This window comes from Zootoca vivipara, chromosome Z1 (assembly GCF_965207765.1).
Source record: "Zootoca vivipara chromosome Z1, rZooViv2.hap1.1, whole genome shotgun sequence".
Classification (NCBI taxonomy): domain Eukaryota; kingdom Metazoa; phylum Chordata; class Lepidosauria; order Squamata; family Lacertidae; genus Zootoca; species Zootoca vivipara.
In genome coordinates, this window is record NC_142583.1 from 16,016,906 (window position 1) to 16,042,827 (window position 25,922).

The 25,922-nt window shown below is 42.1% G+C and overlaps 1 protein-coding gene and 1 long non-coding RNA gene across 7 annotated transcripts in view; one reads left to right on the forward strand and one right to left on the reverse strand.

The window, feature by feature from the left end:
* TEC (tec protein tyrosine kinase) overlaps nt 1-25,922 on the forward strand; it is a 55,900-nt gene that overhangs the window by 8,876 nt on the left and 21,102 nt on the right. For 4 of the 6 annotated variants that reach the window (XM_060278885.2, XM_060278886.2, XM_088660900.1 and 1 more), the window contains exon 2: nt 14,862-15,044. In XM_060278885.2, coding sequence (XP_060134868.2) covers nt 14,907-15,044 — 138 coding nt within the window. In that variant the 5' untranslated portion in view covers nt 14,862-14,906. Of the gene's footprint in view, nt 1-1,608; nt 1,778-12,970; nt 13,094-14,861; nt 15,045-25,922 lie in introns of those variants that run through there. The other 2 variants (XM_060278882.2, XM_088660899.1) reach the window with 2 other exon arrangements.
* Nucleotides 102-10,673, reverse strand: LOC148687288 (uncharacterized). Its single transcript, XR_015947856.1, has 3 exons — nt 10,546-10,673; nt 5,204-5,317; nt 102-520 (listed from the first exon to the last, which is right to left on the reverse strand). It is a non-coding gene; the product is annotated as an uncharacterized LOC148687288 (long non-coding RNA).

Consider the following 25,922-nt stretch of genomic DNA (forward strand, 5'->3'; position numbering starts at 1 on the left):
AAGCTAAGGTAACAGTAAGCTAAAATCAAACACTAAAACAACATAATACACAAAGATACAATGCAGCCACTGAAAGAATTAGGCAATGGAAACAATTCTCATTGTTTTCATAGTGCAGCAAGTTTAAAATAACAGAGATGCAGTACAGGAAATGAAAAGCTAGCCTGGCAAGATGTGAGAGGGAATTTTCAAAGACAAAATTTGCCCCACCCCTCAATATTTCTTACTTTCACAATATTTTTATTTTGCTTTTTTTAACAGATCTTCTCAGTAGGTATCCATAGAAATATAGGCTGTTGTTGTGGTGGTGGTGGTTGTTTTGTGCCCCCCTCATCTCAGTGCCCTGTGTATGGGAATCACCCACACCTCCCTAAATTGGCGCTGTTGGTCGCAACTAAGAATACACACATGGGTCTGTGGAGAAGAACTTCGTAGGCTCAAATGGGAGAAAGTAGTCCTTCAAATATCTTTGTTCCAAGCCATGAAGGATTTTAAGATCATCACCATTTCTGATATGAACCTGAAAACAAATTGGAACTTGAGTAGTTCAGTAAGGAAGTCACACACTCCTTATGCTTATTTAAAAAACAATGACATTAATAGGTGTGTTCCTGATTAAAAACCCAGACTCTGCATTTGGAACCAATATCACTATCTGGACACTCTTCAGAGGCAACTATGGAGAATACACAACAGCAGCCCAGATGTGCTATTACAAGGGTGTGTGTGTCACCTAGTCATGTTTGCAGTCCTCAGAAATGAGCATACTTGGTACATTGACTGCAGTTAAGCAAAGGCTCCCTTGGTCACAGCTGACGCCTGGGCATTTAGGGACAATGCTAAGTCCAGAGGAACCCCACATTCCTTTTTATGATCTCTTAGACCATGAGTTCTTCCAGCTTTTTTCCCCTCTAGGCCCTTTGATTTGTATCACCTTCTATAGGATCTGAACAGTCAATGGCAACTGGAGATCTGACTGCTTACACTACTCTCCTGTAGCATTAGAACATCTCAGCCAATCACTTCTTACAGCCATATAAAAAAAAACCCTTAGCGTATTATAGTGGAGATGGCATTCTATAAACCTTTTGTTCTTGGCCAGTTTTTCCGCAGATAGCTTTTGTGTGTGTTAATCATGAACGAAATACTGTAAAGACATATGAATTGGGGGTAAGGAGGGGAACGCCACACAATAATTTTAAATTGGCATATATTTTGCATGTTGTGGATTTAGACTTCCGAAATTTCACTTCAGCATATGGAGGTTAAAATGCTGGTGTTTGTAACAATATAAATACGTACAACATTTTATATGTTCCTATTTAAGAGATTAGAAAATAGTTAGATGCTGAGCCATCACATGCAATTTTCATATGGGCGCTCAGATAGCTAAACCACTGGTGTCCGTCTTGAGAAGTGCTTCCTCCTTCCACTGCATGCTACTTCCTCTTTCTCATAGTCACAGGGTATGATGGTGGTTTCCCCCTTCCTCCTCTGTGGTTTTTTTCTCTAACTCCCTGTTGTTTCCTGATTGTCTTTCATCTTAGTCTCGGTTCCCTTGAGGCATTGATCCTCTTTGTCCATGTGCTTCGTCTGTTGGTCACTTTATGGAGTGAGCTGAAGAAGAATAATTTCATGAGACTGATTTCCTGCTAGAGAGAGCAATTCTATTCCATATAGTTTCCTGCAGTGGGCACAGAATCGCCCCTCCATTTGTGCAGCTGCCATGACGTGCTGGATCAGAGACCAATGGAAGAGAAAAAGGGCAGGCAAAAAGGTGGGTGAGGCAGCAGTAGTATTGCAGTAGTGATTTTTAAATCTGCCCCGTACAATTACTGTGCATTCCTATAAGCATTTTATGTTCTTTTCTCTCTGTCTTTCAATAACAAAAGCTTGGCCACATCATCATAGCCAACCTCTACATGCTGGGGCTATCATTTGTGTGTCTACTTATAAAGTGGGGTGAGGGCTCAGGTCTGGATACACACCACAAGCTTAAAGTAAATCTGTCCGTCCCCCCAAATAATCCTGAAACTGTAATTTATCCCCCAGAGCTACAGTTCCCAGCACCCTTAACCAACAGTTCTCAGGATTCTTACACTGTGTGTATGGTCTATATGTAACTTAATGACATACTTAAAACAGTTAAACAAGGGCAGGGACACCGAGCTCTCTTGTGTGCACAAATTACTTAATACGCCTCTCAGTCCATTTCGCCAATCATGTTTCTCTCTTCCTTGGCTCTGATACAAGTGAGCTAGGAATTCTCCTACAGGCTACTTTTACTGTTAAAAATAAAACATAGGCACTGCTTTATTTGCGAGTAGGAGAGATACACGGATGAAAAGAACAAGGGGTTTGTCGCTGTCATGTCCGCTTTGATCCTGAAACTCCTACATGTATCTGACTTTTGGTAAAATGAATTCCTATATTTCCCAACATAATGTTACTGAAATCAGGGACATATAATGGCTAAAACAGGCACAGGCAAACTCCTGCCCTCCAGATGTTTGGGACTACAATTACCACCATCCCTGACCTTTTAGCTAGGGATGATGGGAATTGTAGCCCCAAACATCTGGAGGGCTGCAGTTTGCCTATGCCTGGGCTAAAACATGTAAGAATGGAAACTGTTTTACTTTCTGGAGTGTTGTCTAATTTTGAATATATTGCATTAGTAAATTTTATGGCTAATGGTTGGATCCAAAGTAAGTTGGCCAGACTTGGGTTAGTGGACCTACCGTGTTTCTCCAAAAATAAAACACTGTCTTATATTTATTTTTACTCCAAAAAGCACATGGTGGCTTATTTTCAAAGGATGTCTTTTTTATTAAGTATGGTACAGTTTAACCTACAAGGTTAAACTGCCTATCACTATGGCTTATTTTCGGGGTATGGCTTATTTTTCGGAGAAACACGGCATGTGCAAACTTTATGTGTTTTGCCCTTTTTTTATTCTAGAAATACCAAATATCTCTTGAAATTGCCTGCCCAGATACTATATACTATATTCTGCATTTGCTCTGGACACTTCCTCTATTTGCGGACAAATTTGGTGTTCCATAAAGCGTGACGAGACTTTGCGTGGGTGGTTGCTCTATTAAGTTGATTTTCAGGCAATATATAGTTGCACGTGCTTGGCACAGCTGCCTCCAGAAAGCAAAAAATACCACAATTTCAGTCACCTCGGAATAACGTATCACTCTACAGAAGCTCATTTGGGGAGACAGTTATGAAAACAAGTGAAAGGATCTTGTAAAATGGCTGCCTTAGTCTTATCCAGCACCTACATAATGTGGTAGACAGCATTCTCTGAAGAAGAACTCAGATTAAGATCTCCTGATTAATTTAACCCAGAGGAATTGATGATGCAGTTTTCACAGAAGACTCTAGTCTTTTCCTTTCCCCTTCTTCTTCTAGTCTTAGCTGGTTGTGGAAGGTTTAGCATAAATAACTGTTTATTGGTAGGTAGCATGAGCTGTTGTCAATAATTTATCTTAGATTTGGATACTATTAGAGGTTGGCATGGAGGAACCCAGTGCTTGCAAATGCCACATATGGGGGGGAAATCAGCAGATTTTATGATATGGCATTGCCTCACCCTGCAATAGGATTCTAATCAGTGTGTGTCGCAGTGAGACTAGAATGTAACTTCTTTTAACGACACAAGAAATCTGTATTGCAGTTATTCTGGTCAAGTTCCAGACCTGCCTTAAGCCCCATTGGTTTCATTTGGAAAGGTAAGCAGGTACCTGCTTGAAGCCCATGGAACTTAAGGAACAGCTTCAATGAACATAGAGGGACTTATTTCCATGTAAACATACATGGAATGTGAGGCAGTTCTTTTTATATTTTACTATATCATAGCCTGACGGAATGGAAAACTGGGACCCAGAACCTCGGGGTCTGAGGAGAGCTATCCAGGACTGTAGACCCTCCAAGTGTCCCAATTTTCCAGGGACAGTTCTGGAATTACAGAAGCCATCCTGGTTTCTGATCTGATCCTGGAATGTCCTGGTTTTCTTTTCTCCTTTCCCCCAAATCTCGGGAATACAATTAAAAGTGGTGGAGAGATCATCCTTATTGGAAACAGGAGCCTTTGCTGTGTGTAGGTGCAAAAAAAGAGTCCCGTTTATCCTGAAAATAAAATACCTGCACTAAATGAAGCTGGCATCCGAGGCCTTTTTTTATTTTTAAAGGAAAATGTAACAAATCCACTTTAAATCCTTTAATTGCAATGCTTCAGCAGCCAGCATTTTTTAAAGGAAATGTGTGGAGTGTTTATTCCTTTATTGTAAATTGAGCCTTACACTGCAAGCCTTTACATGTCTACTCAGAAGTAAATTCAATTGTATTCAATAGCATTTACTCCCAGGTAACTGGGTAAAGGCTGTGCAGTCTTACACTGCAATCCTAAGCATTTTTACTCAGAGGTGAGTCCCACTGAGTTCAATCGGATTTACTCTTTGGTATGTTCCTGATCATTCTCAGTTTCTATTACAGTAGAACCTTGGTTTTCGAACGTACATGTAATCTGTTCCAGAAGTCTGTTCGACTTCCAAAACGTTCAAAAATGGAGGATCAAAGGGCTGTCAGCAAGTTCAATGGGGAAAATTGAGAAATGCGTCTTGGAAGCTGTTCGACTTCTGAGGTGTGTTCAGAAATGGAAGCATTCATTTCCGGGTTTTTGGCATTTGGCTTCCAAAACGTTTGGCAGCTAAGACGTTCAAAAACCGAGCTTTGACTGTAGTACCATAGCAGCAGCAGCAGTATTTCCTGCCTTTTCCCCTGACTCAAGGCTGATTATAGCTAAAAATTTATTTCATCCCATTTATCTGTTGAAGGTATTGTACACAATCCCTTCCCTTTTTTTCTTTACAACAATCCTGTGATGTAGGTTAGGCTGAGAGGTTGCAATTGGCTCAAGGTGTCAGTTGTATGTGTGTATATGACGTATGTGTGTGTGGGAGATCAAACACAGGAGAAGCTTCCTGATGTAGAATAGAACATTCCTATTTTCATCTGAGAAAAGTTGGAGAGTATGGGACTGTGTGTGTTCAGGAATAATTGGTAGGACACAGGAGCAGTGTGCTTCAAAAATCCAGTACCAACAAAGGCCAGATAATGCAAGAAGTTACATACAGGTATATACTGTAACATATATGTGTTATGCAAATTAAACAAGCTGTGCATAATTACTTACCTTTTGCATAATCAGTTTTGATGGTAAAGGACAAAGAGCTATGAGGAAAACTGTAACCACACCTTTAGTCTTTAGACGTGCTTTCAAGCATCTGTTTTGCAACATTTGCTGTTTCTAAAAAAGAGATGCAAGATCCTTAGGAAGTCAGATTTTGCAACCAATTCCACATTATTCATTTGCTGTTGTTGCTTCTGCAGAATTGTTAACATGCAGGCAGCCTTAGAAATAGGGATGGCCAACATCAGCTTCTGTAATATTTATTTATTTATTTCATAAAGTTTATATGCCTCTGGATTGTAAAAAAACAAACAAACCCAGCTACCTTGAAGTGGTTTACGAAAGATAAAACTAAAATAAAGAAAAATTAACATAGGCAAGCAGTTAAAGGCCTCTATTTTCTAGGCCCAGTATAAATACTACCGTAGAGCCTGGTTATAGCATTCTGTGTAACTGTTGTGAAATAAGACTCCAGTTCAGCCTTGAAAAGGAGGAATCTTCCTAATACCGTATGTGTAGCATTTTGTCTGGCTCAACTACATTTGCCTGAGACTTTGAGCTAGTGATTTGGGAAGATGGGAATTGTAGTCCAAAACATCTGGAGGGCCGAAATTTGGGGATGCCTGTGTTAGGTGATCCATTTCCTTCTACACATTATGGAATCAAACGGTGCACACAAAGGCACAGCCTGCAAAGCATAGGCAATAAGCTGATTAATGGATCTTGCAAAGTGCTAGGCATGGGGCTTTGCAAGACAACAGTAAATATGCCAATGTAATCCACTTGAGCAAATAGACACAACCCAGAAGTTACATCCACTTTAGGAATCTAAGAAGTATAGCTGTGTATGTGTGTGTTTATTCAGGAGCGTGTCGTAATAATAATTGAAAGGCAGATTGGCCCAGTTTGCGCATAATGCTAAACCATGGCTTAGTGTGAACATGCAAGCATGCAGGCTCCTGAAAGGCAGATCACATTTGCCGTCTTTCCCTGGTCCTGCTGATGCCATGCTACTGATGTCTATGCTATGATTTGGCTTAGTAGGCGTCACCTGAACTTGAGTTTGTCCTTGGTTTACAGCTTGTGGTTTGTCTGTAGCGAGAGGAAAATTGTCCTCATGTTCAGATGACATGCTACTAAGCCCCAGGTAGAAGGCAGCAGTAGGACCAGGGGAGGAGCTTACCTCTCTGGGAATCAGCACACTTGCATGTTTGTGTGCTAAGCCATGGTTTGGCTTTGCATAATGTGTGAACTGAGTTACTGACTCCCAACTCAGTTAAACCAACATAATTCAACCATAAATATTTCGTGTTTAAATATGAACATCCATGCATACAAATATTGCATATTCCTATATAAAGACATAGACTCATCAAGCCCATTATTCATCTTGTAGGCAAAATAATCCATTTTAGGATGGAGTTGAGAAATTAGAAACATATCTGAAAATGCTTATTTATCATTTCGTCATTCTTTAAAACAGAATAGCATCTGCAAGACAAAGGAGAGCTTCAGAGTCTTATTTCCTTTTGTTAAAAACAGATGAATGTGTTCTGATCTGACTTCTTCTTTTTAGTGTCCCATAATGCACTCACATTTTCCCTTTTACCGGTAATACATTTCCCCCCCTATTTCCACTTCATATGACAGTGTTTGCTAGAAATATATTTAAATGACCTTTTTTGCAGCAGGAAGAGAGTACAAAACACTGGTGGAAATGTATTCAGCACTAAAGGTCACGTTAGAAGTATATAAGGAATTGGAGGGAAATAGATATTGAGCCCATTTTTTCACCCATGCAATTATATATTTAGCAAAATTTGTATAATATACCAACATTATTATCTGTGTAACTTCCATCAAAAGTTATTTTCCAATGCCCCGGAAATCAGCAGTCATAACTATGATTTAGACTTACCTTTTATATGCAGTGAAAAGTTGGTTTCTGTACAAGCTGCACAATATTTGAACACCTTAGTTTGTCCAAAGACCACTGAACATAGCAGATTCTATGCTGATGGCCATTTTTGTAACCAAAACCCACCATTTTTTCCTTACCCATTCTCAGTATAGTTCAGGAATTTGCTCAGCTTGGCAGTGTTTCTGTCCCTAAGGCACAGGTGTCAAACACAAGGCCCGGGGGCCAAATCCGGCCCGCCAGACCTCATCATGTGGCCCGCCGAGCACCCCAGCCAGCGGGACCCAGCAGCGGGACCTTGCTGCTGAAGCGCTGTGCCGACAAAGCGCCGACAAACAGCTGGGGCGGGGGAGGGGGTAGAAAGGCGGCTGGAGCAGTGCCGCACGGAGAGTCCCAAGCCTCTGCGACGCAGCAGTGCTCTGTAGCACTTTGAATCCTCCTCCTCCTGCCACGGCTCGGTGCCTGGAAACGGCTGCTGCTGCTACTACTACTGCTGAAGCACAGACAAAGCACCCAGCAGCACTGCGAGGAGGAGGAGGATTCAAAGTGCTACAGAGCACTGCTGCGTCCCAGAGGCTCAGGACTCTCCGTACCGCGCTGCCGGGCACCGACCCGGCAAGCCGCCACCTCCTCCTCTTGCCTCACCTCCTCCTCCTCCTCCTGCTGCGGCTCAGCCTCACGAATGTGCAACTCTGAGGCTTTACGCACTTCTCCTAAAACGGACACCCGCTGCCTCACGCTGCACGGGAAATGCTTTTTGCCCCTGGGTCCCTTCGCGCTCTTTTCTGGCGCTGAATCAAGGCGGCGACCCCCCCTCCCTTTCTTTCTTCCTGTCTCTCGTTCTTATTCTTTCTTTCCCTCTCCTTCCTTCCTTCTTTATCTCTGTCTTCTCTCCCTCTTTCTTTTTCTTTCCTTCTTTATTCCTTCTTTCCTACTCTTCTTTCTCTCACCTCTTTCCTTCCTCTCTCCCTCCTGCTCCCTCTTTCTTTCTTTCTTTCTTTCTTTCTTTCTTTCTTCCTTTCTTCCTTTCTTCCTTTCTTCCTTTCTTCCTTTCTTCCTTCTGTCCTTCCCATCTTTCTTCCTCTCCCTCATTCTTATTCTTTCTTTCCCTCTCCTTCCTTCCTTCTTTATCTCTGTCTTCTCTCCCTCTTTCTTTTTCTTTCCTTCTTTATTCCTTCTTTCCTACTCTTCTTTCTCTCACCTCTTTCCTTCCTCTCTCCCTCCTGCTCCCTCTTTTCTTTCTTCCTTACTTCCTTTCTTTCTTCCTTCTGTCCTTCCCATCTTTCTTCCTCTCCCTCATTCTTATTCTTTCTTTCCCTCTACTTCCTTCCTTATTTCTCCCTTTCCGTCTTCTCTCCCTCTTTCTTTTTCTTTCCTTCTTTATTCCCTTCCTTATTTCCTACTCTTCTTTCTCTCCCCTCTTTCCTTCCTTCCTCTCTCCCTCCCACTCCCTCTTTTCTTCCTCCCCCCTCCCTCCCTCCCTCCCCTCTCTCTCCCTCTCCTCAGAAACATAGGATTCTGCTTTATACTTCTGGCCCTTAAACCCTGGAACCAGGAGAGCAGCTCCAGTGAGTCAACCTCAGCCAGTCCCTTTGGTGAAGGGTGGTGGCTCACTGGCAGAACATCTGTCCTGCATGCAGAAGGACCCCAGCATCTCCAGGTACTAGTAGCTCTGCAAAGGTCCTGCATGAAACCCTAGCGAGCCTCCACCACCCAGTGCAGTTACCAAAAATCATTTTTCTATAAATTGTACAATAATTGTACATTTGAATATCTACTTGCCATTATTCTGACTATGTTTCTGCTTTCAGAGCTAGTTATTACTTACATTATTACAAAAAAGTAATAATTGAATGCAGTGACAATAATTTATGATAATAAAGAGTGGACACATAGTCTTACAGATACAACCGGCCCTTTGAGGGTGACAAAACTGGTGATGCGGCCCCCGATGAATTTGAGTTTGACACCCCTGCCCTAAGGCATTGGGAGGGATTAGTGCCATGCATAGATTCTTGTCTTTCTTTCTCATCAGTTAGCAGAAGCAGCAAAAATTATGCAGATCAGTAAATAAATTGTAGAAGGCATTATGCAAAACAAGGGAAGTCATTCACCGGTGCCAGATTTGCATGACCGATGCTGGCTATAGGAACATGGGAAGCTTCCTTATAACTGAGTCAATCCATTGGATCATCTTGCTCAGTACTGACCACACCAACTACACAGATTTCAGGCAGGAAATATTCTGAGTTCCACCTGGAGATGCTAAAGATTGAACCAAGGACCTTCTGCATGCAAAGCAGATGCAAAGCTATGGCAGCATCAAGCTTTTGTTGCTAAATTCGGCACACTAGTGCAGAGTTTTGCTTCTATGCAGAGAACACAGCAGTAATGTTAAACTAATTTTCAGCTACTTCATTCAGAAGAATCTTTATTTTGCATCAGCCACTAGCCATAGCAATAAAATGAAATGAAATGTACTGAAGATAGAGGTAAAAACTTGCAGTAACTATACAAAATAAATTTTGGAGGTGTACATCAATAATCAAATAATGGATCTTATTTTAATTACCCCCACTAAAAAACCTTGCAGTTCTTGCTACCACCTGATCATCATGATCTGCTAAAAGAAAGAACACAGTAGCAATGGTTGAGCGACCCAGCATGGGCAATAATAGAGGGGTAATAACCTCACTCCTGAAATCTTTGTAAAGAGTGCAAGCCAGAAGCACATGTGGCACTGACTCAATACTGCCACCTCCATATGGACATAACCGTTTTTCCAGTGAATTTTTTTGAAATCAACCCTCAAGTACAGCCGAAGGCAGTACAGTGGAACCTCGGTTTATGAACACCTTGGTTTGTGAATTTTCGGTTTACGAACGCCGTGGACCCTTCTGGAACAGATTAATTCACTTTCCATTACTTTCAATGGGAAAGTTCGCTTCAGTTTATGAACGCTTCAGTTTATGAACAGACTTCCGGAACCAATTGTGTTCATAAACCGAGGTACCACTGTACATTAAATCTTGCGAAAGTGAAAATGCATCTGTATTTTGGAATTGTTAAATTTTGATAGGGTGCCAGAGTGTCAAAATGTCACTCTTATCATTGGGTAGGATGCAGAATCTTTGGAAAACTTACCAGACTGGCCTCCAGTATCTATAACTGAGGTCAATAACCTTATTTCACAGTTTAAAAATAATAAAGCACCAGGCTTAGACTATTTGCCCCCAGAACTGTTGAAATCTAACATCGACTGGTGGGCCTCCCTGCTGGCAGTAATACTCTCGTTTATTTATTCATCCAGTTTATTTCCTGAAGTTTGGGCCACAGCGGTAGTTAAAAAAGGGCTAGTTCTATAGACCAATTAGTTTGCTACCTGTAATTAACAAATTATATGCAAAGTATCTTTACAATGACCTACTTGATTGGATAACTGATGAAGCTATTCTTGTCGAAGAGCAAGCAGGATTTCGACATGGCAGACCCACTATAGACCATTGCTTTGTACTAGCCACTTCATTTGTTTTGGCTTCCTTCAGCTGGTTTGTTTGCAGTATAAACGTACCTCTTGGAAGGGGATGTTTTGTTTTTAGACATTTTTTGTTTTGTTTTGGACACCACAAAGAGTCATTTTGTATTTAACATCATCTTAAGGAGAAAGAGAAACATTGTTTTCTGTAGGACTAATCTTATAACAGTGTACTGTATGTATCTATAGTTGTCTGTGTTCTTACCCCTACAGATATATGAGATTCATGTTAAGAATTAAATATATGCTTGAACCATGATTACAGACATCTTCATAGAATCACAGGAGGCACCACATGCATCATCTAACTTAACCCCCTGCAATGCAGGAACCTTTTGCCCAAGGTGGGGCTTGAACCCACAACCCTGAAATTAAGGGTCCCATTCTCTACTGACTGAGCTATTCCAGCTGTCATCATCCCTTCCTCAACTTTACAATAAGCCTAATCATTTCTCACTTGCGATGGCTGCATCCTTCAAATCAGTCTAATTAAACCTGTGATCGGCAGCAATTTTTCCTGAAGTGCCGCTTTGAAAAGGGAGCAAAAGTGCTGGAGTTCTGCTACTTTATGTTGGTGACTGAGTTTTTGCTATCTAATGTCTGTCTTTCCATGGGTCAGATCTGGTGCAGAGTCCTCTGTTTGCAACTTCAAGATGAAACCTGATTGCAAGTGAGCAAAGGTGCCTTTTTCCTGTTTGTTTGCTAGTGGTTGTAGCTGCTGAAAGACACTGAATTTGATGTTGAGCTGGGCTGAATTCTGTGTATTAATTGGTACATGAATTGTAAAGTTCTTCTTCCGTGTCCACAAGCGAGTCTGTTTGATTTTCCTATCATTTCTTTCACCGCAGTTCATAGATTGCTGTAAGTGAGAGACAAAAAGACCCATGTTTTAAGGACCTGAACTGATTTTGCCATTGACTCATCCTGTGCAGCTCAGCTTATTCAGCAGCCCAGTGTTAAAATTTCCTGTGTGGAAAATGAGTGTCCTAAGATGATTTTTGAGGCTTTTAGATGTACAGATGAGAATGTTTAGGTTCATGTACGCATAACTTACTTTTATATTACTATAAGGGTAAAGAAAGGAAGGGGTAGGAGGGAGCGCAATGGTATTATCTCATTTTGATAGACTGTGGGTTGTATCCAGTGAAGTCACTCTGTTCGCACAAGGACTTTTGCAACAGAAATTCCCCTCCCTCTCACCCCTCTTCCACATGCCTCCAGATCTATTCTGGGGTTTCCCCCTACCTTCCAGAGAAGATTTTTTGGGGAGGGGGGAGGGAAAGGAAGGAAGGAAGGAAGGAAGGAAGGAAGGAAGGAAGGAAGGAAGGAAGGAAGGAAGGAAGGAAGGAAGGGTAAGCTCCCTTAGACAAATAGAAGCCCTTGCACAGAACGAATAATTTCATTGGATACAGTAGGAGCAGACTTTGGTCTTTGAGATTTTAGCGGTGCCCTGTGAGAGACCAAAATTCAGTGCTCCTCACCTCTCACTTTACGTTATTTACATTTGGCAAGCATAGATCTGTGTTACTTGCTGGCCCTTTATCTTGATCAAAGGTGGCTGCTGTTGTTTTTCCAAGTGTTCAAGTAGTCTGATGATTACTGATAAGTATGAAGTGCACACCTCACTAAGCTCAGATGAACCTCAGATTGAGTGGTGGTTGCCATTATGAGGATATTCAGTACAGTTGTACCTTGGAAGTCGAATCGAATCCGTTCCAGAAGTGCGTTCGACTTCCAAAATGTTCGAAAAGCAAAACACGGATTCTGATTGGCTGCAGGAAGCTCCTGCAGCCAATCAGAAGCTCCGGAAGCCCCATCGGTGTTCAGCTTCCAAAAGAACTTTCGAAAACCAGAACAGTCACTTCCGGGGTTCGATCGTTCGGGAGCCAAAACGTTTGAGAACTAGGCTCTTTGAAAACCAAGGTATGACTGTATTCAGAATATCTTGGGCTGCATGCATACCACCTTTCAGTTTTCTTTCTGTTGTATTTTGATACACACATTGGTACACTCGAATATTTTTATGTGTATAACTCTGATGCTTAACTGTTGCATTTTCACCTATGGAACTTGCACCAGATATGTGTGTTCATACTATGTTGCTTTTACAAACAAAATGAAAGTTAAGAGACATAAATATCCCAGCAGCCAGAGAAGCTAAACATCTGAAACTCTCTCTGACGTCTCTAGTTGTGATTGCAAGTCCTTAGTATCTCATCTAGTCAGACTGGCCAAGCAAGGGCTGGTGGAGCTGGGAACTAAGGAAATTTGGGGCGGACCGCACTCTGAAACTCCCATAGCTATTGCAAATGAGATGAGCCATTTGCCTCTCAGTTTCTATAGGATGTTATTAAAATGTACTGCTGCTGTGTGAGGAGAGCTTTTCAGCAGGGAGCTACACTAAAAGCAAAAATATTAAGACTGGACTCTGTCTATGCGGGTAAGTTTGGCTACACTGGATAATCTAAGAAGTAAAAATGTTGTAAATGTTCAGCTCTTTTGACATCAAAAGTTGCAATGGAAGTTGTGGCACTGATTTGATATAAGAATTTGAATGCCAAGCTGAATTACTTACCCATTACCTCAATATTTTGCACTTTAACAGTGGTCAGACAGGATGTTCAGGTGGTTTCATATACATCATGAGACTGATATCCATTTCCTATCGTCAAAGTGCCAAGTATGGTGGTTAGAAGATTACTTGCTTCTGCATATATTGTGGGTTTGATCGTCATGGTAAACCATTGCTGATAAAGCCATCCAAGTAGAATCATAACCTTTTAAGGTTATGAATAATCAGAGTAATCAGCCATCTTACTGTAATGTGGAAATAAGTTCCATAGGCAAATACTATATTTGGAAAAGAATTTCTTGTTTCGTTTGGGTAGTTTTCAACTAAATTTTCTTCAGAGTAGATCCATTGAAATTAACAAACATGACTTAAGTTAGGTCCATTTACCCCCAATGTGTATACTCTTGAGTAAAACTTGGTTGAATCCCACACCTTTTATTACATGTAGGTGAACCTGAGATTTTTGTTTTAACTGTGTGCATGTGGGGGGACGACACCTTCATTTAAGCTGTTCTTTTAAGGAAGATGATGATAAGTTCCTTGTCCTTGTTTAACTATTTCCCCCCTATGTTCTACAGCTCTAGACAATTGTACCTCAGGGGGCAAATATTGCAGGCCATATTGTTTAGCAAAATATTATAAATATATCATAGACATAATGGAATATAGGCATGTCTAGCCTGTAGGACATATCCCACACCCAAAAGTTGATAGAATTAAAACTATATAAATATATAAAATTTATTTAAACCATACAAATGAGTAAAATAAAAGCAGCACGGCACCAGCTCTTTCATTAAATTCTTAGCTTTGCCCTTCATTTTTTAAAAGGCAAACTGATTCATAAAGGGAACTAGGGAAGATTGGTACTGTGTAACAGCATGTCTTCTTTCGAAGAAAGTAGTTTCTGAAAGCATTTAAAAAAATTGAAATCACCAAGCAAACTGTGTGTGTGGGCTGCATACAAGGGCGAGACACTCAGACATACAGCACCGGCTATCTTCTGTCAGTTTCTCTTTTAAAGGAAGTTAATGCTGGCTGGGTCTACATATACTGCAAAATGAGATGCTAGAATGTTGAGGTAATAGAGTGGACTGTGTCCAGATTAGAGATGAACAATATGACTTTCAAATTCTCCTCTCTCTCACACACACAAAAATGAATCCCAACAAATAAGACGGTATTGTGCAATCTCTTTCCTGTCGTGACCTCCAGCAGGAAGCTAGCAGGTATTCATTTGGGGGCAAAGGTGGGGGGCAAGGAAACAATATTCCATTCTGCCTGAATACACATTTAATATAGAGCTCATTAAGTCTATGCTCTTATGTTTTATTCTCTACAATATTAACCTCATCTTCAACACTAAAGCAGCTGAAATGTACTGTTCTTCATACCCACTAAGTATAGGCTTCCAGTTAGAGGTAACATGCCATTGCAGACCTCTGCTAAGGTAAAAGTTGACCTTTCTGCCTAATGTTTAACTTTTCTAGATTTCTGAGTTACTGCGTCAGAAGAGGAATTTCACTGCATTTTGCATAGTGAACTGATAGATGCATGGCAGTAAATATAAGGCAGACTATGTTAAACAAAAATACGACACCAACATATTTCTTTGCTTTTAAATTCTTTTAAACAGGATTGCATCTTCAATGGCTGGGGAAGGATTGATCAAGTGGCTGAAATGAATATGAACACTATCCTGGAAGAGATTCTGATTAAAAGATCACAACAAAAGAAAAGGACATCTCCTTTAAATTACAAAGAGAGGCTTTTTGTGCTTACAAAATCCATGTTAGCGTATTATGAAGGTCGTGCAGAGGTAGGAAACTGGGTTTAAATTGCGCATTTTTGCCAACTTGTGTATTTAATATTTATGATGCTGAACTTTGCTACTTTTCATACTGAGTTCATGCAGTTGGTACGGGATGAAAGGATCAAAACCTTTATACAGTATTAGTAGTTTACCTTCTGTGTGCAGCGGCATACCTAGGTGTTAGCCAGGTTGCCGCTTGCCAAGGATGCAGGCCCAGTGGGGGCACACACAAAAATCGCACCTCTACACTCTGGCTTGGAGTGGCTAGAACTCCTACTGCCCACACTTCTGCCCACTTCCTGGGCTGCTACTCCATGGCTCTGGGCACCTTTGTGGAGGAATCCAGTCATTGGTGTGGGCTGTCACAGCAGCTCTCCAGGGCCCCTTCTCCATTTGGTAGAAGTGGAGCACCCAGGGAGGCTGCGCAGCGGAGTAGCAGTCCAGTGAGGGAAGAAAGATGGAGAGAGCAGGGAGAGTTGCAGGAGGAGGAAAAATGAAGGGAGGAGGCAGAAGGAAAAGCAGTGAGTGGAGGGAGGAAAGCAGGAAGGCAGGCAGATGGACTGATGGAGGAGAAGGGGAGGAGGAGCAGACCACATCTGACCCCAATGACCATGGAGGAAATCACTGGCACAAAAGGCGACAAAAAGCAAATGTTTAAAGTTTCTGGTCCATAGTCTCTCCTGGTTTTGGAGGTGCCAATCAGCTCCTTGCCAAGGCACAAGGGAGCTGAGGTATGCCTCTGTCCGTGTGAGATGAGATAGATTGCACTAACAAAGCTGGAAAATGGTTTGCTTGTTGCAAAAGCGGCTGCCCTGAACAAAGGACTGAGCATTGAAATTGTAGCGGGCAGGGGGAAAACAGGGAAGTGGCATGTTGATTCACTGCATTGTTTTATGGGGGGGGAGAACTAGCTGGAGTTGAATATAAATGATATAATATCATTTTCTTAAAATCATTAAAAGGGGGGGCTGTAACATTTATGCGTTGTGAAATCACTTTGTATGTGACATAGAACTTATCTCAAATGACTGCATTACAGGACTGCGCCAAAGTGAAGTGGTACAGGTCAGTCGGTGACGCACTTACTGTAAATCCTGCCAGGGTTTGTTGAGAGTCAACATCCCAAATGGGTAATGTGGTTGGAATCCTAAAGTCAGGAAGAAGCAAGCTAGACAAGGGTAAAGGAAAGCAGTGTAGTCTAAGGCCCAAGAAGCAGAGTATGAAGAAAGAGCAGTAAGCAGCCAAGGTAGTTTAAATAATAAAAACAAAGAAGCAAATGTTACAAATTATAGGAGGACTGGTGGTCCTTTTAGGAACTGATGGCATGGGCTCCCTGGTCTGGGCTTATTCACTTCTGCCTTCCATCAGGGCACAGAAGGTTAAGGGGAGGCTTTTTATAGCCAACTTTAACAGCACTCTTAGATTGTGGGACTTTAAACGCATCACTGGGTAGTACAGTACAGCCAGCAACTCCTTCAGCAGACGTGGTAAGGCACTGGAGAAAAGCATGTCCTGGCTCAAAACCCACAGAGTCTTACAAACCCTTATTAACGTTTAAATTGTGGGATGCGCGGTCTGTGTTGCTATGGAAAGAAGAGTGGCAAATGGGTTGTTCCCCCTTCTTCCCCTCCCTGCTTGAACCCTTGTTCAAGGAGGTTTTGTATGCTCTTTATAGGCATGTGAATCCTGCCCGTGTAGCTGCTGGGTGCCTTTCTCCTTTCTCCCCCTCTTGTGCTATGCTCCAAAAACAGTGGTTGTGATGTGTAAGGGGATTCATAACACTTCCAGTAGGGGTGCCTGGGGCCTGGCAATAGTGGGGTTGCTTTTATTCATTAAAATCGTTCATAGACCACTTCCCACTCAAGGAACCTGAAGCAGTTTACAGAATAAAATTCTAACACTCAAATGTTAAAAAAACATATAAAATTAAATAATATACATAAAATCAACAGCAAGCAATAAACAACACCAGGGATATACAGTGTTTAAAATGGGCCAATAAGCTAGTTGCAAAAAATGTGTTTAACCATGGATCCCTCCTGTATAGCAGGCAGCAGAACGTTGCAAAGAGTGAGCATTCCACAGAGAACAACTGTTTCGGTGTCGCAAAGCAACATGTTGTAAAATGTGGCCCCACTAGCAAGGCCTCGTTTGAGGATCTTAATACCCTAGTAGATCTGTATAGCACAAAGGTGATGGTTTATGTACCCTGGTCCCAGGTTTATGACTTCATAGGCCAGCAAAAAATCCTTGAAAATGGCCCAGTAGATAACGGTGGGCCAGCACAGTTGCAGCTTCCAAACCAATCCCAAGGCCAGACCAAACAGAGCACATGAGAACATTCTCTCAGCCCCACTCACCTCACAGAGTGTTTGTTGTGGGGGGAGGAAGGGAAAGGAGACTGTTAGCCGCTTTGAGACTCCTTTGGGTAGTGATAAAGCGGGATATCAAATCCAAACTCTTCTTCTTCTTCTTCTTCTTCTTCTTCTTCTTCTTCTTCTTCTTCTTCTTCTTCTTCTTCTTCTTCTTCTTCTTCTGTCAAGAAGTGAGATTACCTGTGCTTAGCTGTGCTCTTTGAAAGCTTATTGGAAGCTTATTATTATTCCACAGCATTCGGAAATGCATTGGATCCCATATATTTCTGGGACAGATCACCTTTATGGGTTCTGCCACCCTTGCAAAGGCAGGGGGACTGGAATCGCAAGCCTGAACTTCACCAGATAGCTGTCTGACTATGACAGTGGGGCAATTTGAACCCCTCCACCTAATATCCAGGACTGCTGCCCTTCACTTGAGGCATGGAATAAGTTGAGGGGATGCTTTTCCCCATTGTCCCAATGACCACTTGAGACAGCTCCATGGCTGTTATGGAGGCCATGAAGCCCCAAGACAGCCCAGTCAAGACAGCCTCAGTGTGAATACCGAAGTACCCCAGAACCTATTGATGGCTATACAAGTGGGGCTAGAGAACTGGGAGTATTTTGATGTCACCATGTGAGTGCAGGGGGTATACTGTGGGCACCCCTGACACTGTGAGCTCATTGATCCCTCTCCAGTTGTGTGTGGTATGTGGACATTGGCACTGGTAATCCCTGATTGGTTGGCACTGGCAGTATTTTCAAGTACAAACTAAGGAAGAAGCTGGGGAACTACTGAGGCTATAAAGTACGACAGAAAAAGCAGGCATACCTACACAGTATTCTTCGTTTGTGCAGTTACATTATTGTATGCAGAATATGTTTCAAAATGGAAAATGATTACTTAGTACTGAAACTTCACAAGGGCTTGTACTGAGCAGTGCCTGGTTGGATGCATGCAACCCAAGACCAAGAAACTAAAGCTAAAAAATTCATAAGGGATTTAATTTTTCATGGGGTGGGGAGAGCATCTTAAGTTAAATGTGATGAGTATGGTATCTTCCAGATGTCAGTAGTTCTGTTTGGGGAGGCTGAGGAGCAAGGCAAATATGTTTCCTGGAGAATTAAGACAACAAATCCATTTTTAAATTGTGAAGAAAAAGAATTCTTATGTCAACTAAGCAGAGCTGTGCTGGTGCAGATGGACTCTGTGTATTGTTATAATGTGAGAGCCATTTAAACCAGAGGCTTGAAAATGATTTTGCTGATTTTGAAAAGGAATTGCTGATTTGAGGTATTGAGGGTTCGCCCCTATGCCTACTTTCCTGTATGTAAGGATGAGACATGTATAGGATTCTGTTGGCTAAGGCATTTCATAGGTCCTGCTTTTCAGAGGATTTAGTGTAGCTCAATGAAATGCTGGTGTTTGACAGATGCTGTCCCAGTGCAGTAGTCTCAAATCCATATGTGTTTTAATCAAAATATTTGGATCCTTCTTTTCTATCCAAAGATATCCAAGATGGCAGTCTTTGTAGTTTTCTTTAAAAGCAATTCAAGCATGAAATCAAGCACTTCCCCCCTTCTCCAGTAGAAACAACTCCCCGGCAATCAGCACAGCAGATGTAGAGCCTCTGATTTGAAACAGGCTCTCATGCAGCCAGCCATGGTTTGTTCCTGACTTTCTGATTTTGGCTTGTTAGGGAGCAATGAACCACAATCTCTGCTTTAGATGTCATGGTAAGCCAAGGATTCCTGGTTTGTTTAGCCTGTTTCCACCAGGAGAGAATTGAAGCTGGAATAGGGCAGCCTGTGGCTGCATGTTGCTCATTCCTGTTAAACCACAATCAGCCGGAAAATCTGGCTTTATCTTAATGTCTGAATGCAGAGTATGTACACGTAGTCACTTAAAAAATGTCAGCATGTTCAGTGCAGGTTGAGCTAGCTGCCCAATATTTTACTGCCACAAACCTGCTTTTGTTTTGCAAATAGTAATCTGTGCATTTATCTTTCTCATGGTCCTCTTTGGTCTAGAAAGGGAACTGCTTGGTCAAGGAAAGGAACTGTGAAGATTCTATGATAATTACCTTGGTAAACAACAACAACAAAAGCAGATGGGGCAGAAGGCTTTGAAAGGTCTCCATTGCATTAGGGTGTGTGGGCTGGTTCTAGTTACTCAATGCACAATGCTCAGACGCAACAAAATCATGGTGGATCTTTTTCAAGGAGCTCCCATGTTTCTTAGTAACCAAAACCACAGACTTCCCAGAGATGAATAGAAAGCTGCTTTTGTAAATTTTGGCCTAGCAGTCAGTGGTGGGACCCACATTATGGGGGCCCTGAATCTTGAGCTGTTATGGGGGCTCATTCACAACGAGCAGCGAGGTCTGGGTAACCACAGTTATCTTCTTCAGTGGGGTTGTTCCATGACAGATCACCACATTATTATTATTTTACAATTAACTACTAGATCTCAGATTTTGATTAAATTTACTGTGCTGGATTATCTCACATCTCAAAGTCACTGATGTGAATAAAAAAATTCCTATGCCTTATAGTTTTTGAGTTATGGAGGGGGATGAAAATTAGGGAAATGTTATACAGTATATACATGCATGTTGCATCAAAGAATGATGAAATTGAGTCTACTAGAGCCCAAAATTTTAAGTAATGTGGACTAAGGTCACTTCTGGAGGCCCTCTAAGATTAGGGGCCCTAAAGCTTAAGCTTCATTACTTTCATATTAGATCCGCCCCTGCCCGCAGTTAGCAAAAATACTGTAAATGTCAAAGGTAGGATTCAATGGCTTAGCCAAGCTGATGTTTTCATAGTACAGTACTGGTGACACAAATCCATTGTAAACACAGCAACATAATTAAGGCAGGTATATAATGGGTTTGTATCTCCAGTGCTGGCAAAAGTGGCTGCTCTGTTCTCACTGTCATCTTCCAGTATTTTCAAAACAGTGCAAAGCCTTGAAATAACAGTACTGTACATTGTATCTGTCCACTTTCCTCCAGGTTCAGCAATGCTTCAGTAAAGCTGAGAGACTAATAATATAATTAGACATTCCTGTTCCCAGACAGTGAGGTCTAGGGCAGGCATAGGCAAACTCGGCCCTCCAGATGTTTTGGGACTACAACTCCCATCATCCCTAGCTAACAGGACCAGAGGTCTAAATCCTGTGTTCCAATCCCCCGGTCTATAGCAGGGTACCAAACTACCAGGCCAAAACAACCCTGCAAGGTAGAGCTGTTGCCCCCCCCCCTGAGCCAGGGGGAACTCGTGTTTCTGGACATCCTTGGGATTCATGAAAACAACAGCCAAACAGACAAGCTCTCTGCCTTCTGAGCTCCAAGCCCACAAATTACTTGGTAGCATTGTCCCAGTCAAGTACCAGATTTGGAGCTAGATTTATTTCAAGAAGCCACACCAAGATAAACGAAGCAATTTCTTAAGGAGATTATAATCATAGGAACATAGTACCAATAAGAAGGCAATTAAGAAACAGGCTAATAGTGTAAAAAGATAGTTGAAAATTTAAGTACAGTCGTACCTTGGTTCTCGAACGGCTTAGTTGCCAAACAAATCGGCTCCCGAATGCCACAAACCTGGAAGTAAGTGTTACGGTTTGCAAACGTTTCTGGGAAGCCGAACATACGACATGGCTTCCGCTTGAGTGCGGGAAGCTCCTGCAGCCAATTGGAAGCTGTGCCTTGGTTTATGAACAGTTTGGGGAGCTGAACAGACTCCCGGAATGGATTAAGTTGGAGAACCAAGGTACCACTGTACTGTGTAGAATGGAAAACAACAAAGCTAGCTTGCCTCACCCTAGCACTACATGTTAGAGTCACTTAACCAGGAAGCAGCACCCAGGCACATATAGGTGTTGCAATCCACAATATTCATACCAAATGGGGCACCTGACAGAAGATCAGAACCATTTTTATAAGAAAGGGTCTGGATACAAGAGGCAGTTGTTGCTTAGCCCATCAGTGCCTAAGAATAATTTCTAGTGCTAGAAGGTGTATGTGCTTAATTATGTCATTAATTTCTGCCACAGGGTGGGAAGAGGGAACTAATTAATAGGACTTTTCTTCCCAGTGATCTAAAAGCCATTTTAAAATAGGCATCCTGAATTGGTGTTCCTTTGGCTTGCCTTCACGCTTGCCTTCTGGCCACTGTGGTGAAACTTGAGTTCATGCTCTTTTCCTCCCCAATCTTCTGTTTTAATGCACCAGAGAAAGAAACTAGAAGTTTCTGGTTTTAAACTCACCACAGTTCCTAGTGAAACTAAGGTTTATCCTTTGTTGTTCTCAAACCAGTATTGAAATAAACTGCTATTTAAATAAGCCACAGTTTTCCAAGATCCAGTGGCACAGAATCTGTAGTTAGTTCAAAACCAGAAACATATTCTTTCAATCTCTTCCTCTTGTGTGCTAATAAGGATTGGTGAGTGTAGATCAGGCACCCCCAGACTTCGGCCCTCCAGATGTTCTGGACTACAATTCCCATCATCCCTGACCACTGGTCCTGTTAGCTAGGGATCATGGGAGTTGTAGGCCAAAACATCTGGAGGGCTGCAGTTTGGGGGTGCCTGGTGTAGATCGTGTAAACAGAGAGCTCGCAACTCTTTCAGATAGCAGGGAGCCTTGTCTGAACTGAGCCTTCTATATCTACTCAAATTAAAATAAAATGATTTTCTCCACCTTTTTTTTTAAAATATATTTTTATTAATTTTCCAATTAAAACCAATTATATCACATTCGTTATTTCAAATTATACACATATATATCAATCAAACCGAATATTATGCCAAATCATCTAAAAAATTTTTTTGGGTTCCCATGCTTCAAGAAATTGGGGATTCCTCGCAACCGTCCACTGCCGTCTTTTTTCTAAAGTTCAAATCGTCTCTCCAAGTTCATAATAATCCGAATCTTTCCCTTACAGTCACATAGATGTTTTCCACTTTCAACCGATTGTTTCCCAGCTGCTGAGATAAATATCAAACAAGGTTTCACAAATGTTCTTTCTCCTGTGTGGGTTAATCAGTCCAGCCTCCCCATAAATCTTCTTGGTCTGGAGCTCCCTGTTGCGTCAACACGAAGCAGCGCCATCTTAAAAAAACTCAAAACACTTTCGTTTTCTCTCATAACCGGGTAGATTAACGATCTTTATAAAATTTACAGCTTTTCCAGGCAGAAGACCCAAACATCAAACCATAGACTCTTGGTAAATTAATGGATCTCCTTGCCCTATAGCTGAACTTAGCTTCAGGTCGCTGCTCCAATTCAAAGTGCGTCACAGCTCATAAATCCTCCGAACGCGTCCAGGACTCCTTCCATCCAACTAGAGGGGGGCTTTTCTCGTCGGCAACTCCACATCTTTAAAAAATATGCTCAGTAACAACAGTTTATAAAGTTCAACTCACACAGTCTTTTGCTTCTCTTTCACTCCAAACAAACCAGGACATCGCGTCTGGGAAGGTACGAAGTAACTCATATGAAGAAAAATAAAAAAAAACTCATTTCCCTTATCGCTCCGTCCCCATCAATCCTTCTTTCAGATGAAATACAGCCTTTGACTCCTCTCCCTCAGCAGCATAAATTTCTCAGCAGTAAACAGCGCTTCTTCCCCTCCTTCTGAAGTATGTCCATAGATTTAAGCCTAATTATCTTCTTTAACCATGGAAATCCCCGCCATGCAGATTAGCGTCCGGGAGTCCTGGCCTTCGTAAGTGCTCAGCCCAAGCTCCCCCCACTCCAAAAACAGTCGGAGTGGGTCTGGGGGCATCGCGGGCCAGCGGCCCCTCTCCGTAACCCCCGGAGAGGGTAGGGGGTTGCCATTTACTCCCCTAGCAACCGCCAAATTCCTCACGAAGGTCAGAGAGATGGAAAACAGGTCCGCCATTCCTGCCGGCGGAAACCGGAACCGATTTTCTCCACCTTCAACCCCAGCATGCACACATTGAAGGTGCATTGCCAGTCATTAAAAACCTTCATTTGGTAACCCCCACAAAGGAAGCATCAACCAACCCACTGTGATTATTAACAAGCTACAGGTAGGTAGCCGTTTTGGTCTGACGTAGTTGAAACAAAATAAAAAAATTCCTTCCAGCAGCACCTTAGAGACCAACTAAGTTTGTTAGTTGGTCTGTAAGGTGCTACTGGGAGGAATTTTTTAATTTTATTAACAAGCTGTCAGTTTAACAATGAATGGTCATCCAGCATCTGTAATAAAACTAAGAAAAGTTGCTGCCAGTGTGCTTGCTGATTCTGAAGTGGTCCATTGATCTTGTGTGGGTGATACGGTAATTCACCTGAATTGAATCAGGTGAATCTGCTTTGGAATCTGAATAGGGTAGATTCCTCCTCCGTCTCAAATAATAGCATGTAACTTACTGATCGGATGCCATATTGGAAATACTACATGGTGAAGAATTAAACTTGTTTGCTTTCCTGAGAACATTGTGGGTGGCTTGACATGAGTGGCAGCACATATACTGTACTCTGTTTCTGTTCATTAATACACATAATTATCCCAGTAAAATATCCTGGGACTCCTTTGGAGTTCATCAGCAGGATAAAATCGCTGATTCTTCGTGAGACCAGCTTGCCTGAAATATTTTTTCGTCCACCACTCTTCAATATGTAGCTGTCCAGGTGTGTGTTAGCCTTCTCCTAGGACAGACATCCTCAAACTGCGACCCTCCAGATGTTTCGGCCTACAACTCCCATGATCCCTAGCTAACAGGACCAGTGGTCGGGGAAGATGGGAATTGTAGTCCAAAACACCTGGAGGGCCAAAGTTTGTGGATGCCTGTCTTAAGATGTGCTTCTTGACTGTCTTGGATCGCACCTCAGAGTCATCAGCAGACTGTACTGGCTTCTCAGCAGACAAATCAACATAAACAAAGTTTGCCCAGGATACTGCTGTCCCATATAAAAGCATCCATTAACAATAGCAAGCTTTCTCTACCCCACCGCACCACCACGTGTGTGTTTTAAAGCAGAGATGGGGAAATCTATAGCCCTCCAGAATTTGCTGGGCTACAGTTCCCATCTTCCCTGATAGCTGGCCATCCTGGTTGGGGCTAATGGCTGTTGGAGCCCAGCGATATCTCAAAAGGGCCACAGGTCCTTTGTGTTGAAAGATGGGTCTGCATAGCCATATATGTGTTCATGTAAGGGAAGAAAGTATGTTATTTTCATTGGAGTGAGATTGACTGGACCCCAAACTACTTGTTGGGGGGGGGACCTGTAGTAAAACAATCTAAAATAATACTAACATGCAGAGTTGTTTCTTGACGTTTTCCATAAAGTTTGCTGGTGCTGATATGTGCGCAACTTGAGGTGTGTTATTCATTTATTTTTAAGAACTGTAGGCTGTTTCGCATGCATATTTTTAGCTTATCTAGATTCATGCATCCTGACATACTTCCTGATTCTGAGCAGTGAAGCGAGAACACTGAGTTCACACTTTTTGCGTCTCAGCAGGCATTGCTCCTAAATGGTTTTTGTTGGATTTTCTTGATTGAGCATGCGACAAATGCAGTTTACCAATATTTTCAAAGCGACTTTTCAACGACAGTACTGTAGTGTAGCAGAGTGGGAAGAGAACAGCCTTTCTGCAGGGAGAAAGTTTTGTCACTTCCAGCGAATGTCTGCTGGGTGTACATTCCCACACAGGAATTGTACTGCAAAGTAATGCAATGCGTCATTGACTGAGGCCAAGGGCTGGGTGTGGCTGGCTGTTATAGCCAGGGAGTCAACCAGAGGGAAGAAGTTTCCCCTCTGGTCCACTGTCTAAATCGCGCCCCAAAGCTTGCCTGCAATTGGCCGCAACCACGGAGGAACCGCAGCAGCCAGCACAACTGGGAGAGGAGGAGGTTATGCCCTTCTCTGCCCATGCTGAAACCAGAATATCGCCCCCAAGCACAGCTGCGCCAGGCTGCGACCGTCACTCCCCACCAGCCGGCAGATAAACAGCTATTCCCACATACAGTAGGAGTTGTACAACAGAGTTTAAATGGTTGGTAAGATTTCAGAGCATTGCTTGCAGGAAGATTTTATTTATAGCCGTTTATCTCTTTAAAATTCTTGCTAGATGTGCATTGGATTTTTAAAAGGGTGAAATGAAATATCCAGGAGCAACACATTAAAGCCATGTAAGGTGTACATAGTAAATGGAAAAGAAGTGCGTATGTATTGCCACCAACTATTGTGTGGAAAGATTTTGTGTGCTGCTCCATTCTTTGTTGTGAATTGGGTGTTAACATGTGCACCAACAGCTTTTATTTTCCCTTTTCTCTGGTTTTGGTCCCTTATGAGCATATAAATTTACGTATGTATGCTTTACGTAGGGATGCTTTCCATCTTCATAACTGGACCACTTCCAGAAGACCTGCATAAAGAACAGTCAGCCTGTACTTGTACAAAAATTTGTTTCATAGTTATATTATGTCCGCTATTTACTGAAGATTCAGTCTAGTTTTTTATTAATAGTTTTTTTAACTGAATTTTTCAAA